Below are 15,213 nucleotides of genomic sequence, written 5' to 3'. Positions count from 1 at the left end.
TCCAAGCTGAAAAATATCAAAAAGTGTCGCATTTACAAAAAAGTGGTATTTTCAACTATTCTAAGGATGTTTGCAAGTATGGCCACATTGACTTATTGATTAGGTCTATTCGCTTTCAAGTTGAGCACCATGATGATCCTATTTTGAGTCCCTATAAAAAACTTGGTAAAACTAGTGTGGCAACCATGCATAGAAAAAAACAATTATAGGAAAAGCAAATAGCAAGAGTTTGGAAGGCAAAAAGCATGAAAAGTAACAATGAAAAGCAAGCATGAACTATTGTAAATGGTTACAAATAGAGATTTGAGACATTGTTACAAGCCTAGGCGAATAAACAAGTGATTTATTATTGTGATTAATAGGGCTAAAGTAAAAGGAAAGTGGTTCTATCTCTTTATGGGTGCCTTTAGCCCAAAAATACTTACATGTAAGAGGTAATTTTTGGGATAGTTCTAAGGATATCTTTCCTTACCGATGTATGTGTGAACTAAAAGTATTTGTGTGGTTGTAGTTGAAGAGATCTCACATAGTTTTACTAAAGAAAGAGGTTTGAAGTGGTTTGAGGTTGTTTTATGCATATCTATCTATTTTAGCATGGTATTCTGCAGTATTTCCAAGTGTTTCCTTTGTATTTGAATATTGTATTTTTCTTATGAGTTAAAAGAGTGGTGTTGAGCTATCGTGTTAGACAAAGTTTGTCTAAGATATCATCTTCGATACAATGTTTTTAGCTTAAAGAGATTTATTGTAGTTTTATAGAGTTTCCAAGAGTAGTACATTCTCTTGTCAGGTTTAACAGTTTCTTACATTCTACAATACATTCAAGAGTTCTTGTTCAAAAATTTCTTTCTTCCATTTGTCTTGTATTTTCCTTGATTCCCAATGAATTTAGGCCTAGACTTTTTCAACCCCCGGCACACGAGAAGGCCTACCTCAAAGTCTATAAGATAGGGGAACAAGTTAAAGATAAAGTTATAGTCATGACAACAAGTATTAGAGATTTCATAAGGACTTACAAATTGATTAAACATGAATAGGCTGTTACTAGGGCTCTACACAAGTGATTGCAGAGACGAAGACGTTTAATGGAAAAAAGATGTCTAGCTTTATTCGCTTCTGTGTAGACAAGCTAGAGCTAGCCAGTGTATCGACAAATGATATACCAAGGTAAAAGACAAGTGATTCCACCTCTTTATGGATGCCTTTAGCCCAAAAAGGCCTCCCTATAGTACAAGGGTATTTTTGGGGCAAATCTGAAGATATATTTTCCTATTTTTGTAAGTGCAAACTAAAAGTTTTTGTCTAGTTGTAATTGAAGAGATCTCACAAGGTTACACCAAAGAAAGAGGGCTGAAGTGATTCTTGGTTGTTTTATGCATATTCGAGCTATTTTGACAAGACATTCTACAATATATCCAAGTGTTTTCTTCACATTTATTGTTGTCTCTCTCTTCCAAGCTAAAAGAGTTGTGTTGAGCTATTGTCTCAAACAAAGTTTGCCTAAGCTATGGTCTTAGGCACAATATTTTCACCTTGAAGGAATTTATTACAGTTGTACAAAGTTTCCAAGAGTAACAGAGTTTCTTGTTGGGTTTAATTGTTTCTTACATTCTATAGGTCAATCAAGAATTCTTGTTCCAATATTTCTTCCTTTCATGTGTTCACTTTATATTCAAACATCTTAATCACTAATTTTGAAGACAATACGAGTTTGTCATTTTGTCCAAAATTCAATTGAAACTAGTCTTAATAACTCATATCTTGTAGGACCAAATCTAGTGGATGATACCAAAAGACCATCACCCCTCCTAGATGTGGTTTCATTATAACCTCTAATCCTATTTGTACAAAGGGTTTTGATTCTTCTTGATCAAGTGCACGTAGCAAATAGTCATCATCTGATACTTCCATGATTAAATGCCAAAGGTGAGGTTTGTGAATCTATTTTGTGCAAATCTGTGTTAAGGTTTGAATATGAACAAAGGCCATAGAGAATAGGATTGATTTTGAGATATTATAAAGACATGCACCCATCCAAAATGGTCAATTGGTTGCACAATGAAAATATCAATTGGCTGCACAATGAAAATATCTATTGCAACTGAAAGGGAGGGTTCCCTTTTTGTCATAGGTTTGAATGGAAAGTTAGTTTTAAATTATCTTTTCCATGTTTAGGAAATATGTGGTTAGGGAGATGGTGCCTGACTTTGAAGTAGGAACCATTTAAAAGATCAAATTTCATGTGGGCATCTTTTTGAAGATAGTGACACGGTACACAACGGATTTGGTACATTCGCTAACAGCAAATCACCATAATGCTTTAGGGTTCAAAGACTGCCATCCATGTTATTTTGAGCTCACTTTATAAAGAATCAACTTAAAGAAAATATAAGTCACATAAAATAGCAAGCAACTAAATCCCATCTAGATTCCGCATTGTTCCAATGGCAGCAATTACTCCATTCTTTCAATGTGGGATGTTTTCATAGCATTTAATTATGTTAGCCAAACATACACTAAATTATATTGCTTAAATACTTCTAGGCTTGGATCTACAATTCAGTATATCTGGATATTGATACCAGTTATTAGATGTACTATTAACATATTCTGCTCTGCCCAATTTTCTTTAAACCCTACAGTGAGAATTCCTGCTAGGATGGTGTACTAGGAATATACACAGTTTGCAACATTGGGTGTTGTGCATCAGTTTGCAACATTGGGTGTTGCGAATGCATGAGCGCAAAATTTTTGGCGCAGATGTGGATCTGACTGTTTCTTGGACACTTTGACACTTTCAATCATCCAATTTATGCTATAGGTGTGTAAGGCATCTTGACATCTTTCCACTTTCAACCACGAGTGTGATTTCTCCATTTTTCAACTTCCACATCAATGGCTATGTGCAATCACACTGACCGCACTAGTAGTTACAACTGTTCTTATTATCTTTTTGTACAGGTGTAAACTAAGCTTTCAAGTGACAAGCTGCAAAAAATAGCATCAACAAGCCTAAAAGGTTCGCATTCCTGTTTGTTGACCCTCCCAAGCGACATACTGTACAACGTTATTAAACCCATTTTGAAGACAGATTATTTCAAAAGAATGAGAAATAAAAATCGCAAGGTTGAGGCATTAGAAGTATTCAATGGAAGAACCTCCCAAATATCTGGAAAAGCTCTGCAAATATTCACAGATACGCACCTGCCCTCTCACAACTCCCAAATGCACTCACGAACACACATACAGCCCATTTCTTGATATATATTTTCTGATTCAAAAGCATGTTTTAACTACTACAGAAAACTTCTGCCACCGAACTGCACAAGATTGTGCAGAGAATATCCCTGATCAGTAAGTAGATTACAAAACTAATTCGATTCTGTATTGGTCTGATTTGTAAAGCATGTCACTTGAGTCCATCTTCACAATCGTCCTTTAACATACTCCACCCCCTATATGGACTCACTCATGCATGTCCCCGCGAAAATATGGAACAGGACTGATGCAATGTATTTCTTCTGAGATGTTTTATGAGCTGGAAAAGTCCTCTTCCCCAGATACACTCTGGACAGAACCATTCAATTGGCTGGATACGTTCTGCTCATGTCCAGGTATACTGTGCACTGAACCTGCTGTCCCTGTGCTCACTGCAGTTGATAGCAGGAAGCTTCCGGCAGAATTTCTCAAAGATGAGCATGCATTTCCAGTGGCTGTAAAAACTGTTAAAGCATATTACATCATTTCTGAATTATCAATGTTTAAACCTGAAACCCTGATATTTATTATAAGAGGGGGAAACCATTACCAAATCGAATCACTTTCTGAATGAAAGATTTTATACACATCAGTTCCGACAGGTGTGCCAAGAGGAAGGTGTTCTGCACATCAGCATCAGTAAATGAGTAGGCCATATAATCACAAATGTGCTCTACTCTATATGCCAGTACCATAAAACCCAGACAAACCACTGTCCTGAGACACAAGTAGCAACTTGAAACCTTACCAAATCTGCTCGTGTTCCATTCACAACACTATCTAGCGTCGCCTGATATCGGGAGAATAGTGGGCGTAAATTATTTGTAAGAATTTGCTGTGCTCCCTGAAATATTCAAAGGAGGAATATTCTTTAACTTCATGGAGAAACAACAGCTTTGAGATTCCTAGACCCTATGATATCACTCGCAATTGTAATTGGAATACTTTGCGTTACAAAAAACTGATAGCTGTAAAATTGATAACGTCGTTTCCATGCATTGACACAAAAGAAAAGGCTTAATAATGTAAGGTCAAATAGCAACGTTAGCAAAAGCTCAATAGAACCCACCAGTAGCTTTTTCTTTCTCTGTAAGTCTTCAAGTTTGTCAAGTTGTGAAGATACTTCCTATGCTTCAGTAGGAGCTCTACAAAGATAAAAAGTGTACCACAAGCCCTATTCCACCAATATATACTTTTGCCCATATTACCAAATCCATGGCGGGAGTCAATATAGAGCATTATGGGGTGACCAAGGGATTGCACTATCTGCTCCCTAGGAGGTTGCCTCAAAGAGGAACAAACAATAGGCCTAAACCTCTGATTACAACAACAGTTGAACCTTGCATCGCTGAAAATAATGGTTGCATGTATTAAATTTTGTTGGATGCCAGTGGCTAACCATCTTAGACTTCAGGTATTGACTCCTGAGTAAACTGGCCAGAAGATGAGGACTGGGATCCATTGCCGGACAAACACAACTGCTTTTGAAAATACTTCTACTGTATTTTGAATTTCATTGTGATGACTCCGCTTGCATTTAAACCGGCAAAAGTTGCCACTTTGTGCTATTGGTACATCTTGACCATTGCAAGTGAGTAATTTACCATTTTTCAGTTCCTTCTTTTTGGGGGTAAAGAGAGGATTCATCTGAGTACATTACTTTAAGGCAATTCAGAAACAACTATGCTCACTGAAGGGGCTGGAGATGTTAAAACTAGATTAGGGGACCAGATATACTAGGCATCTTAATAAGTGAATATTTTTTGGTGGCTACAACAAAGAAGGAACATCTCTCATGTCTGTTGTGAGTCTGAGCAGCGGGTTACGTGCTTTCCAGCACCTGGAGAACAGGTGAATTCTGTACACACCTCAGCCACCTAGAAGATCAGTATGGAAGAGTTGATTCTTGCCTTGAGCAAGTGATGGTGCTAGCCACTGATGTCTACAGACAGCTTTCTCAGCGGGAGTTCCCCTCGGTGCAGGTGCTCCACAGTAGGCAGCAAGCATGAGGGTTGTATCCCATATTTGGTGATGAACAAGATAAGAGTGCCCACTACTTACATTCTCGCATAGCAACAGTTATTTCATGCCCTCCAGTGAGGGGATGGGCAGAAGTCCCCAGGAGAGGATGGGCTCTCTAAGGCATTCTTTTTCACCTTCTAGGAGGAGGTGAAGGTCCCCCTGTTGTGGGCCTTTCAGAAAACCTTTAGTGCTGGACATATTGCGGAGTAGATTGTTTGCTGGTCTAGTTGCTCTCCTCCCCAAAAGGGGGGACCGATTGGAGCTCACTCAGAGGCACCCAATCACCTTGTTGTCAATGGCCTATAAGGCCCTAACAAAAATGACTAGCAATATACTCCACTTCCTCCTCCTAGACTTCATTCATGATACCCAAACAAGTTTCGTCTAGGATAGGCACATCCTAGATAACATCTTCACCTTCTTCGAGGTTCAAAGTGGACCCAAATTAGTGGGCAAATGACTAGTGTGTTTCTTTCGGATTTCGCAAAGGCCTATGATAGGGTTGACAAGGACTTCCTAGAGGGTACCATGGTTTCACTAGGCTTTCCTCGATACTGGATCTATGGGGTCTTAGTAGTCTACAAGTTGGCCCACATCAAAGTGATCATTGGTGGGAGGAAAGGTGCAAAGTTCCAGCTAGAACAATCAGTCAAATAGGGCTGCACTCTTGACTCCTTAGCAAGTTGTGCTCTAGTCATCAATCAGGTCATGCTGACAACAACCTGGTATATAGATACTTCCTCGTGTTTCTCTCCAGCTTGTGTTACTCAATTATGCTATCCTATGTTACTCAATTACATCACTTAGCCAAAAACTTCATATGTTCCAATCCATAGGGGTTCAGGGATTCGCATGCTAAGCTGGCTTGGTTGACCATCATCAAGCATCGCTCAAGGGGAGGCTAGAGGATTATTGATCCAAGTACCAATGCCAAGCCCTTCTAGCCAAGTTTTTGGTTAAAGGGCTCACACCAAGTGGACAGACTTGGAAGCTTCTCAATGAAGGATTCCACGAATGTCATTCACACCTAGAAGCAGAGTAGAGAACATCTTTGAGGTGCACCTTCACCATGGCATTGTCGTGATACTACACGTCCACCACTACGAACCAGAGGGCGAAGTTTTTTCCTAGGAATTTAAACTCATTAGTCATCGTCCTAGGCATTTGTTTTCCATTGTGTGTGCCTTTTCATTTGCAATTCAAACTTTGGGAAGCCATGTCTTAATTTATGAGCTTTCCTACTTTGTGGTCTTGAATACCAACATGCTTGGGACCCTTGGGAAAGGGTATCCATTGACCTTAGACTTGTGTGCAACCGAGAAAATGGAGGAGAAAGCAAAGCTTCTTGTCTTGCCTTGTTGAATATATGGAGGAGAGACAGTCTTCACACCTAACTCAAGCTTTACACAAGCATGCTTTTAGTGCATGCCTCCAAGCTTAACATAAAGAGGAGGCTATTATTAAATGGAAAAAAGAAGTGTTGATGGATAGTGGGGAAGTTAAAGGTAGCCTTATGATAAGGCTAATTTTGAGGGAGCAGCATGACGTGCTTTTTGGAGAGGAGAAGAAGCGTCATCGTGAAAGGCAGGAAAAGTGGGTTAGAAGGAGTTCATTGTCACAACCTCTCAATCCGCTTTCTAAGCAAGCATATTGTTTCTTGTATTGGGTGTAGTGCTGATTGACAGCAACGCTTGATGCCTTACAATCATCTCTACGTATGAAGTTAGATAGCAGTTTTGATGTTAGCTACATGAAGATGAAAGCTCCACGACAGCAGCAACTACACATGACGGGCAGTTACGGAAGAAGCACGAAGGCTCCAAAGACTCCATGACAACCTTGTGTGTTAAGTATCAGATCCCACCACAAAGATTATCGTGCTACTGTCCTAGTTAGTGAGAGGGGCGGAAAAGCCCAAATAGGAAAGGAGACGGCAAGTAGATGTAACCTACAAGTGGCACAAGCCTTTTGACAAGCTATTGTTTGCACGGCCATCCTACCCATTGACAAAAACTGCAATTGACAAGAGGAGGACTAGAGGACGTGCTTCTACATTTGTGTGTAGTGGAGCTATTGTCTACTCAACATAGAGCAAACCGTCAAGATTAAAGTAGCAAAGAAAGCAATGAGTAAGCACCGAGAAAAAGAGAAGAAGAAGTTTCTTATCTCTGGCTATGAAGCAAGGAAACATCGGGAAGAGGACTAACTGAAAGGGTGGCATGCAAACATAAATAAAGATCATCATCGCAACCACTCTGGGAAGAGAGTACCTCCGTGCTGCCATCTATTCATGAGATCGTGTGTGCCACATGTTATCAGTTGATGATGCATGAAAAGGAAGCTTGCATGGGATGAAAACACTAAGATCATGCAACTGGCGGCTATCAAGGAAGCTAAAGCTGAAGCTAATGCCCACCATCAATGCTACTAAGCAGCTCTTTTGAGCTACTATAGTAGCTGCATAAATTGGCAAAGGTGGACGTCATCTTGTATTGATGACCTAACTCAAAAGGTGAAGGCCTAATGGTTCTTAGGTGACAGCATGCTTTGAAGGGATCTTGCTTCCATCTTGCATAGCGTCCCTGCGAGGAGCGACTTTCGCGAGCTCCTGCCATATTCCGTGCGACATTTGGTGAACCCGATGTGTAAGCATCGCTTCTGTTCATCGAGATGGGAGACCCTTTGAATAATCCACCTTCATCATCGACTGTTTCTTCCTTTTTGACTGATGAGATAAAGACTTTGTTACAAACTCTTTCTTCAACCATTATGATGCAAAATTAGCAGATGCAATTATCTATGCAACAGCAACGGTATTTGCATCAGTAGCATTTGGATCAACGACGACTATTGCATCAAGAACAGGAACATACACTTAGTGTGACTAAGGCGATTGAGGTTGTGGTTAGTGAGTAAAAATTATTTGATGGCCAAAATGTTTCAGCCTACATTAAGGCCTTTGAAAGCCAAATGCGCTACATCGGAGTTCTGATCAACTGGAGCAACTATTTCTTACAGCTTGTCACGCCTGCTTTGCAAGTTACAAATCTGTTTTGTACAAGACTCTAACTGGGATGCTTTCAAGAAGGCACTCAAAGATGAATATATTCTGAAGGATTACAATATTGCTACGTAAAAGACATTCAAAGATTGGGTTTATCAACCCAACAAAGGACTTGTTGCCTCTGAATTGTTACGCAAGTTTGAAGAGCAATACAACCAGTTGGATACACTAGAGCAAAGAGCTCTGAACTCAAAGAAAGTGGAGTTATTCTTACAGGTGGCTGATCGTGCACTTCAAGATGAGTTGGGAGAGCTGCTAGAGGACTGTATGTAGCCTATGGGATTAAAGACGGATTAGCACGACATTGTCGATGCGGTTTCTACACTGACAAAGCAGCGGAGATGGAAAGCTCACTTGCAAAGCTGGATGCAGTCACCACCAACGATGTCTTCTTCTACCATGACTTCTCCTACTTCTCCTATTGCACCATCCAGTATTTCTCCTATTTCTCAACCTGTGTCTATGCCTATACCTATTCCTGTTGTGGTCGTCAAACCAACTGCAAAACCGACTCTTGAAGATATGGTGGAGGAGATATCAAAGAACTTAAAAGACCTACAAATCAAGATGACTAGAATGGAGCGGCAGCCGCTTAGTCCAGCTCCGGATTCAGCCCCAACTTTTTCTACTCATGCAAATTCTTCCAGGTGTCCATCTTTGCATGTGGTGTGATAGTCCAGATCATGAGCGGAAGGACTGTCAAGATTTTGAAGAGGCAAAAAGACTGAAGTTGATAGTCTCAGCAGCCGATCAAACCAAATTTTGGAAAGTGTGGTATGAAGAAATTGTTAGAGAAGTCTCTTTTGCGCTCTTCTTATATGATGCGAGAGGTGGCAAGAGAAGCTAATGCCTATGGCCTTCAATTAGAGCAGTTGCCAAAGAACAAATCTCCTTTACGGTCCTATACACTGCATACAAAGAAAAAGGGAAAAGCTTCAACATCCGAACTTTCGGTCATAGGTGATGAGATCAGGAAACGGATTGGATGGGATAATTGAGTTAATGTCTTTTCTATCTATGCTTATATGGTGAAATCTCAGGGATTCGAAGCGCTTGTTGAGAAGAAGCGGAAAAGAGATAATGATCACCCTAAAGGTTCGAAGAGGGTGACTAGGAGGAGTGATCCAATTTCTCAACCTTCTTCTTTAGGACCAGTGCAAAGTATGGCTGATGTTTAAAAGCCGAAAGTACAGGAAGATCAGAAAGCCCCGAAGACAAAGGATCCGAAGCCAAAAAAGTAACCTAGATTCAAGCTGCTTTCTGGCATTAAGACGACTACGGACTTGAAGAAGGTGCTTGAGGATCGGATTCTTAACTGCAAAATTGAATTCACTTTTGGAGAAGTCTTGGGAATTGCCAAAAGAGAATTTCGTGATGCTATCGTTGACATCATTTTAAAAAACAACAAATTATTGAAGAACCGACATAGAACATGATCAATCGAGAGGCTTTAGTAGTTGCTGAGGCTATTATCTATGGCTTGATTCTGATGAGGAGATTACTAAGAAGTCTACAAATGGAGCTTTATGTATATAGTCCGAGAAGACTCTTCAGCCTTTACTTCAACCCGTATAGTATGCAAAGAGTGATGACACACCTAGATTGGTGCCTCATAGCCATTTTTCTCGCAGTCACTGGACTCGTGCGACTACGGAGACAGTAGTCAAGCTTGGTGAGACAGAGACCCCCTTGTGTTGCTCTTTTGGATCACGGCTTTTGGATCACGGCTCTGAGATTAATGTCATAGTACGTGGATCGTATAATATCAGTAGATGGCTAGTTAATGTGGATCATGGTTGGCGCATGCGAACGGCCAACAACACCGCAAGAGATTTGTATACTGCTTGTTCGAACTTGAAGATTTCTATTGGAGATGTGGATGAGACTTATCATTTCTTTGTGCAAAACTCTTGTTTCTATCCTATTATTTTAGAGCAGCCATTTATTGCTGAGTCTCGGATGGAGACCAAGGTTTTGGACGATGGGTTTGTCTATATGCGAATCCGAAGCAAGGATGGAAAGAGGGTTATCCAGTTCATGACAGTTTGTGTCAACCATCATCGAAATAAGGATTCTTTGAGGGATTCTCCTCTTCCAATAGGAGAGCCGGATTTTTGTTAGATACCACTGTCTTGCGAGACGACGGTGGTACAAGAAAGGGAAAGCTCTCACCTCCTAGCAGCGGTAATTTTTCCTCAAGAGTTTATGGTGTGTCTGCTGAAAGTACTTTGTGTTTTCAACATATTACGGACATGCCTAGAGCTGCCATGCAATACTTGAAGAGAAAAGAAAAAGAATTGAAGCTTTCAGGTCTTTTACAGGATGAAGACAGGGTAGATGGTCTCTATGACGGGCTGTTATGCTCAGATACTATGCAGGATCTTTCAGGATTGCTAAAAATTGAAAATCAAGAGCTGTCATATGTCTTACAAGTTCATTCTCCAGTGATGTATTGGGAAATTGTTGGTTTCATGTTGCCAGGAAATTTGGGTGCTGAGAATTCTCAGCAAAAAGTGTTCTTTGCTGAAATATTTCAGTAAAAAGATTTACAGGGTGCTGATTTACAACAGCAAATAGGATTTACAGTTGAAGTAAGCTATGAGCCTCAGTGTTGGGCTGCTCATATGCAGTCTGAAAAAGATGTGGCTGATTTTTGTTAGTCAAAAGAGTTGGGTGTTGTTTATACACACCAAAACTTGTGTTTACTAGGGTATTTACAGCAAGGGCTGAAATTTGCAGGTTGTAGCAAAGAAGCCAGTGTATAGACAAAATATAAGACAGTTGACAAGAATGTCAGACCAGTTGCAAAACCACTATCTTTGGACAGTGATGAGATGATTAAGAGAGCAACTATGCAGCCTCCTTTCCAAGATCTTGCACAAATTGGACACAGGTTTTCAGCCGAGACACTGAAAGAGATGAAGATTCGGACTGAAGTTTTTCTACTTCCAACAGGGGTGAAATGTTTTGAGGAGATGTTGAGCAGACATGGGAGAGCCTTCGCTTTTTTCCCGCATTAGACAAGTTGCGTTGATCCTAGGGTTGTGATGCCTATGGTTATTTTTACCATTCCACATGTCCCTTGGAATCTACGGCCTATTCCTGTGCCTAAGGCTCACTTGCCCAAATTGGTGGAGCTTTTGAATGAGCGGATCAGGATGGGGATTCTAAAACCATCTTCAGCTCCATATTGTAATACATGGTTCACAGTTCCCAAGAAGAATGGGACACTCAAATTCATACACGACTTATAGCCGTTGAATAGGGTCACTATACGGAATGTTGGTTCAGGACCTATTATGGATGAGTTCGCAGAGGCTTTTGTTGGACATGCTATCTATTCACTTGGCGATCTTTATTCTCGCTATGACCAGTTCCAACTTGCCCTTGAGAGTAGAGATTTGACTACAATGAAGACACCTTTAGGCCTTGTCAGGATGTGTACACTTCCGCGTGGAGCTACTAATTCGGTTGCCCATATGATGAATGGGATAAACAAGGTCTTACGGGATTTTATTCTAGAGCTTACCATACCTTTCATTGATGATCTACCTATCAAGGGTTGTTTGGAGAAAGATAAGGATGAGACTTTAGATGATCATGGATGCACGTACTTTGTGGCCGCCTATATCAGAGATGTTGAGAGGAATCTTTGCAAGCTAGAGGAAGTGAATTTGGCCTTGTCAAGGCTGAAGTCTATTTTTGGTGCCAGAATGGTTTTGATTGTTGAACATATGTGTGGTTATTATGGCAGGAAGCCTTCCCCTATGAAGGTTGATGCCATAGAGAAGATTGTGGAGACTTGCTCTTCTACTTCAGAGGTTCGCAGGTTTCTTGGAGCTTGTGTATTTTATCTTATTTGGATTCCTCATTTCGCTCATATTGCAGATGATCTCTACCAGCTTTTGAGGAAAGGGCAGTGTTTTTCTTGGGACATGAGACACACTAGAGCTATGCAGAAGCTGAAGAGATTGTTGAAAGCTGCTCCGACTCTTCGAAAAGCAGATTATGAGTGTGGGAGACCTATTGTACTCACTATTGATACTAGTCCTATCGGCATTGGATGGGCTGTTGGCCAAGACGATGCAGATGAAAATAGATATTGCATTCGATTTGGGTCGAAAGTCCTAAACGAGCAACAACGCACGTATCCACAAATTAAGAGGGAGCTCTTGGGAGTTGTCACGACTCTCAAGAATGATAAAGAGTACTTCATTGGTGTTGTTGTGGGAGTCGAGACTCATTGCTTGCCTCTTCTAGGTATGATCACAAGTTGTTCTACTCCAAACATTGCCATGCTTAGGTGGATTGGCTACATAAATCCATGAATCCTGAGTTCAAGCACATAGTAGGTAAAGACAACCCAGTAACCGATATGCTTTCACGAGCGAGGTATGATGATATGGATTCTTTTTGCACTAATGATGTTAATGATGGGGCTGATCTTTCAGCCATGCATGTTGAACATACTTGTCATGTAACTACTTTGGAGAGCTTTGATGAGTCTTTGTATACAGGAGAGTATTTGCAAATTGGCCGTTATTTGAGTACCATGTCTAGACAAGATGGATGGACTGATGTGGACTTCAAGAAGATCAGAAGGAAAGCTTATGGTTTCTTCTTGTGGAATGGGCTGCTTTGGAAGCATGCACGCAAGCGAGGAGGACAGCCATTGAGAGTTGCATGTAACAGAGCTTCATAGATGCGAATAATAAGAGAGTTTCATGGAAGTCTTTGGGTAAGACATAGAGCTATTTGGGCAACCTATGAGAAGATTAGAGAGCGGTATTGATGGAGAGGCATGTAAAGAGATATCTCACAGTTTGTTGAGACATGCACCGATTGTCAATTGTTTTCTTCAGTGAGGCATAGAGACAAGCTTCACCCTACTTTCCTGCTATGAATTCACTACAAGTAAGTTCTTGATTTGATTACTATGCCTGTTGGATTGTGGCAGATGTGTTACATTGTTTTGGCACAAGAGGATCTCACGAATCAGGTGGAAGGAAGAGCATTGAGGACGAAGAGTACTTCAGTGGTCTGTAAGTTTCTGTTGGATGATGGTATTTGCAGGTATGACTGCATTGGGAAAATTACAGCAAATGGAGGTGAGTTGGATACTCATGAGGCTAGGGAGTTTTTCTCTCACCTTGGCATTGAACTTGCTTTGACTTCAGCATATAATCCAGAAGGCAACGGGAAGAGTGAGAGAGGCCATCCGCCGATTGTGAAACCTTGGCCAAAGCATGTGGTGGACGGATCAAGGAGTGGCCTAGATTGTTGCCTTACGCCTTATGGGCTGATCGCACTACCCACAGTGTGACCACAAGTTATATGCCAGCTGAGTTGATACATAGACAGAACCAATCACGCCTACAAAGACTTGTACACTCACTTGGAGTGCTTTATTGTGGCAGCAGGATGAGATGACTAGAGAGGATCTTTTGGCTCTTCATATTCGACAATTGGAGACGAGATCTAAGGATATTGAGAGCGTTGTCCAGAAGCTCAAAGAGGCCAGAATTCGCAGCAAAGACTGATTTGATAGCAAACACAGATTGAGACCTAGAGAGATTGAGGAGGGAGATTGGGTGTTGGTCTACGACAGCAGTCTAGACAACCATCACAGTACTATCCACAAGGTTTCAAGACGATGGTTTGGGCCTTATTTGGTGTAGCGTGTCCATGACAATGCTACATATTCCTTAGCAGAGCTTGATAGCACGGCCTTGCACATTATTGTAGGAAAAAAAATCAAACTATTCAAGAGGAGAGATGATGCAGCCTATGCAGTTGAGGAGTTGGATGATGAGTTTTATGATAGACTTGAGGCAGGAGACGATGTAGATGAGAACGTGGATATTGCATACGATTTCACAAAAGATGAGGAGATCACATTGACCATCGAGCTTGGCGATGATGAGGATGGGTAGCTATGGCCCATCTGGAGGATGTGCAGGTTAGGAGGGGGCGGATGTCGTGACACTGCGCGTCCACCACTGCGAGCCTAAGGGCGGAGTTTTTCACCACGGATTTGAACTCATTAGGCATTATCATTAAGAATTTTTTTCTCGCTGTGTATGTCTTTTCATTTGCAGTTCAAACTTTGGGAAGCCATGTCTTCATTTATAAGCTTTCCTACTTTGTGGTCTTGAATATCAACATGCTTGGGACCTTACAAAAGGGTATCCATTGACCTTAGACTTGTGTGCGATTGAGAAAGTGGAGAAGAAAGCAAAGCTTCTTGTCTTGCCTTGTTGAATATATGGAGGAGACACGGTCTTCACACCTAACTCAAGCTTTACACAAGCATGCTTTTAGTGCATGCCTCCAAGCTTAACAGAAAGAGGAGGCTATTACTAGATGGAAAAAAGGAAGCGTTGATGGATGGTGGGGAAGTTAAAGGTAGCCTGATGATAAGGCTAAATTTGAGGGAGCAGCATAACATGCTTTTTGGAGAGGAGGAGAAGCGTCATCGTGAAAGGCAGGAAAAGTGGGTCAGAAGGAGTTCATTGTCACAACCTCTCAATCCGCTTTCTAAGCAAGCATATTGTTTCTTGTATTGGGTGTAGTGCTGATTGACAGCAACGCTTGACGCCTTACAATCATCTCTACGTATGAAGTTAGATAGCAGTTTTGATGTTAGCTACATGAAGACGAAAGCTCCACGACAACAGCAACTACACGACGGGCAGTTACAGAAGAAGCACGAAGGCTCCAAAGACTCCATGACAACCTTGTGTGTTAAGTATCAGATCCCACCACAAAGATTATCATGCTACTGTGCTAGCTAGTGAGAGAGGCGGAAAAGCCCAAATAGGGAAGGAGACGGCAAGCAGATGTAGCCTGCAAGTGGCACAAGCCTTTTG

The 15,213-nt window shown here is 41.1% G+C and overlaps 1 protein-coding gene across 3 annotated transcripts in view; it reads right to left on the bottom strand.

The window, feature by feature from the left end:
• Positions 1-3,113: 3,113 nt before the first annotated feature.
• LOC148030877 (HVA22-like protein k) overlaps positions 3,114-15,213 on the bottom strand; it is a 66,242-nt gene continuing 54,142 nt past the window's right edge. The window contains exons 4-6 of one of the 3 annotated variants that reach the window (XM_087684412.1): positions 4,007-4,102; positions 3,809-3,881; positions 3,114-3,722 (exon numbers count right to left, since the gene is read on the bottom strand). In XM_087684412.1, the coding sequence (XP_087540538.1) occupies positions 3,532-3,722; positions 3,809-3,881; positions 4,007-4,102 (360 nt within the window). In that variant the 3' untranslated portion in view covers positions 3,114-3,531. The remainder of the gene's footprint in view (positions 3,723-3,808; positions 3,882-4,006; positions 4,103-15,213) is intronic. The other 2 variants (XM_087684410.1, XM_087684411.1) reach the window with 2 other exon arrangements.

This window comes from Lygodium microphyllum, chromosome 9, assembly GCF_053477565.2.
Source record: "Lygodium microphyllum isolate KBCC chromosome 9, Lygodium_microphyllum_v1.1.10, whole genome shotgun sequence".
Classification (NCBI taxonomy): Eukaryota; Viridiplantae; Streptophyta; class Polypodiopsida; order Schizaeales; family Lygodiaceae; genus Lygodium; species Lygodium microphyllum.
This window is presented reverse-complemented; position numbering and strand designations above follow the sequence as displayed.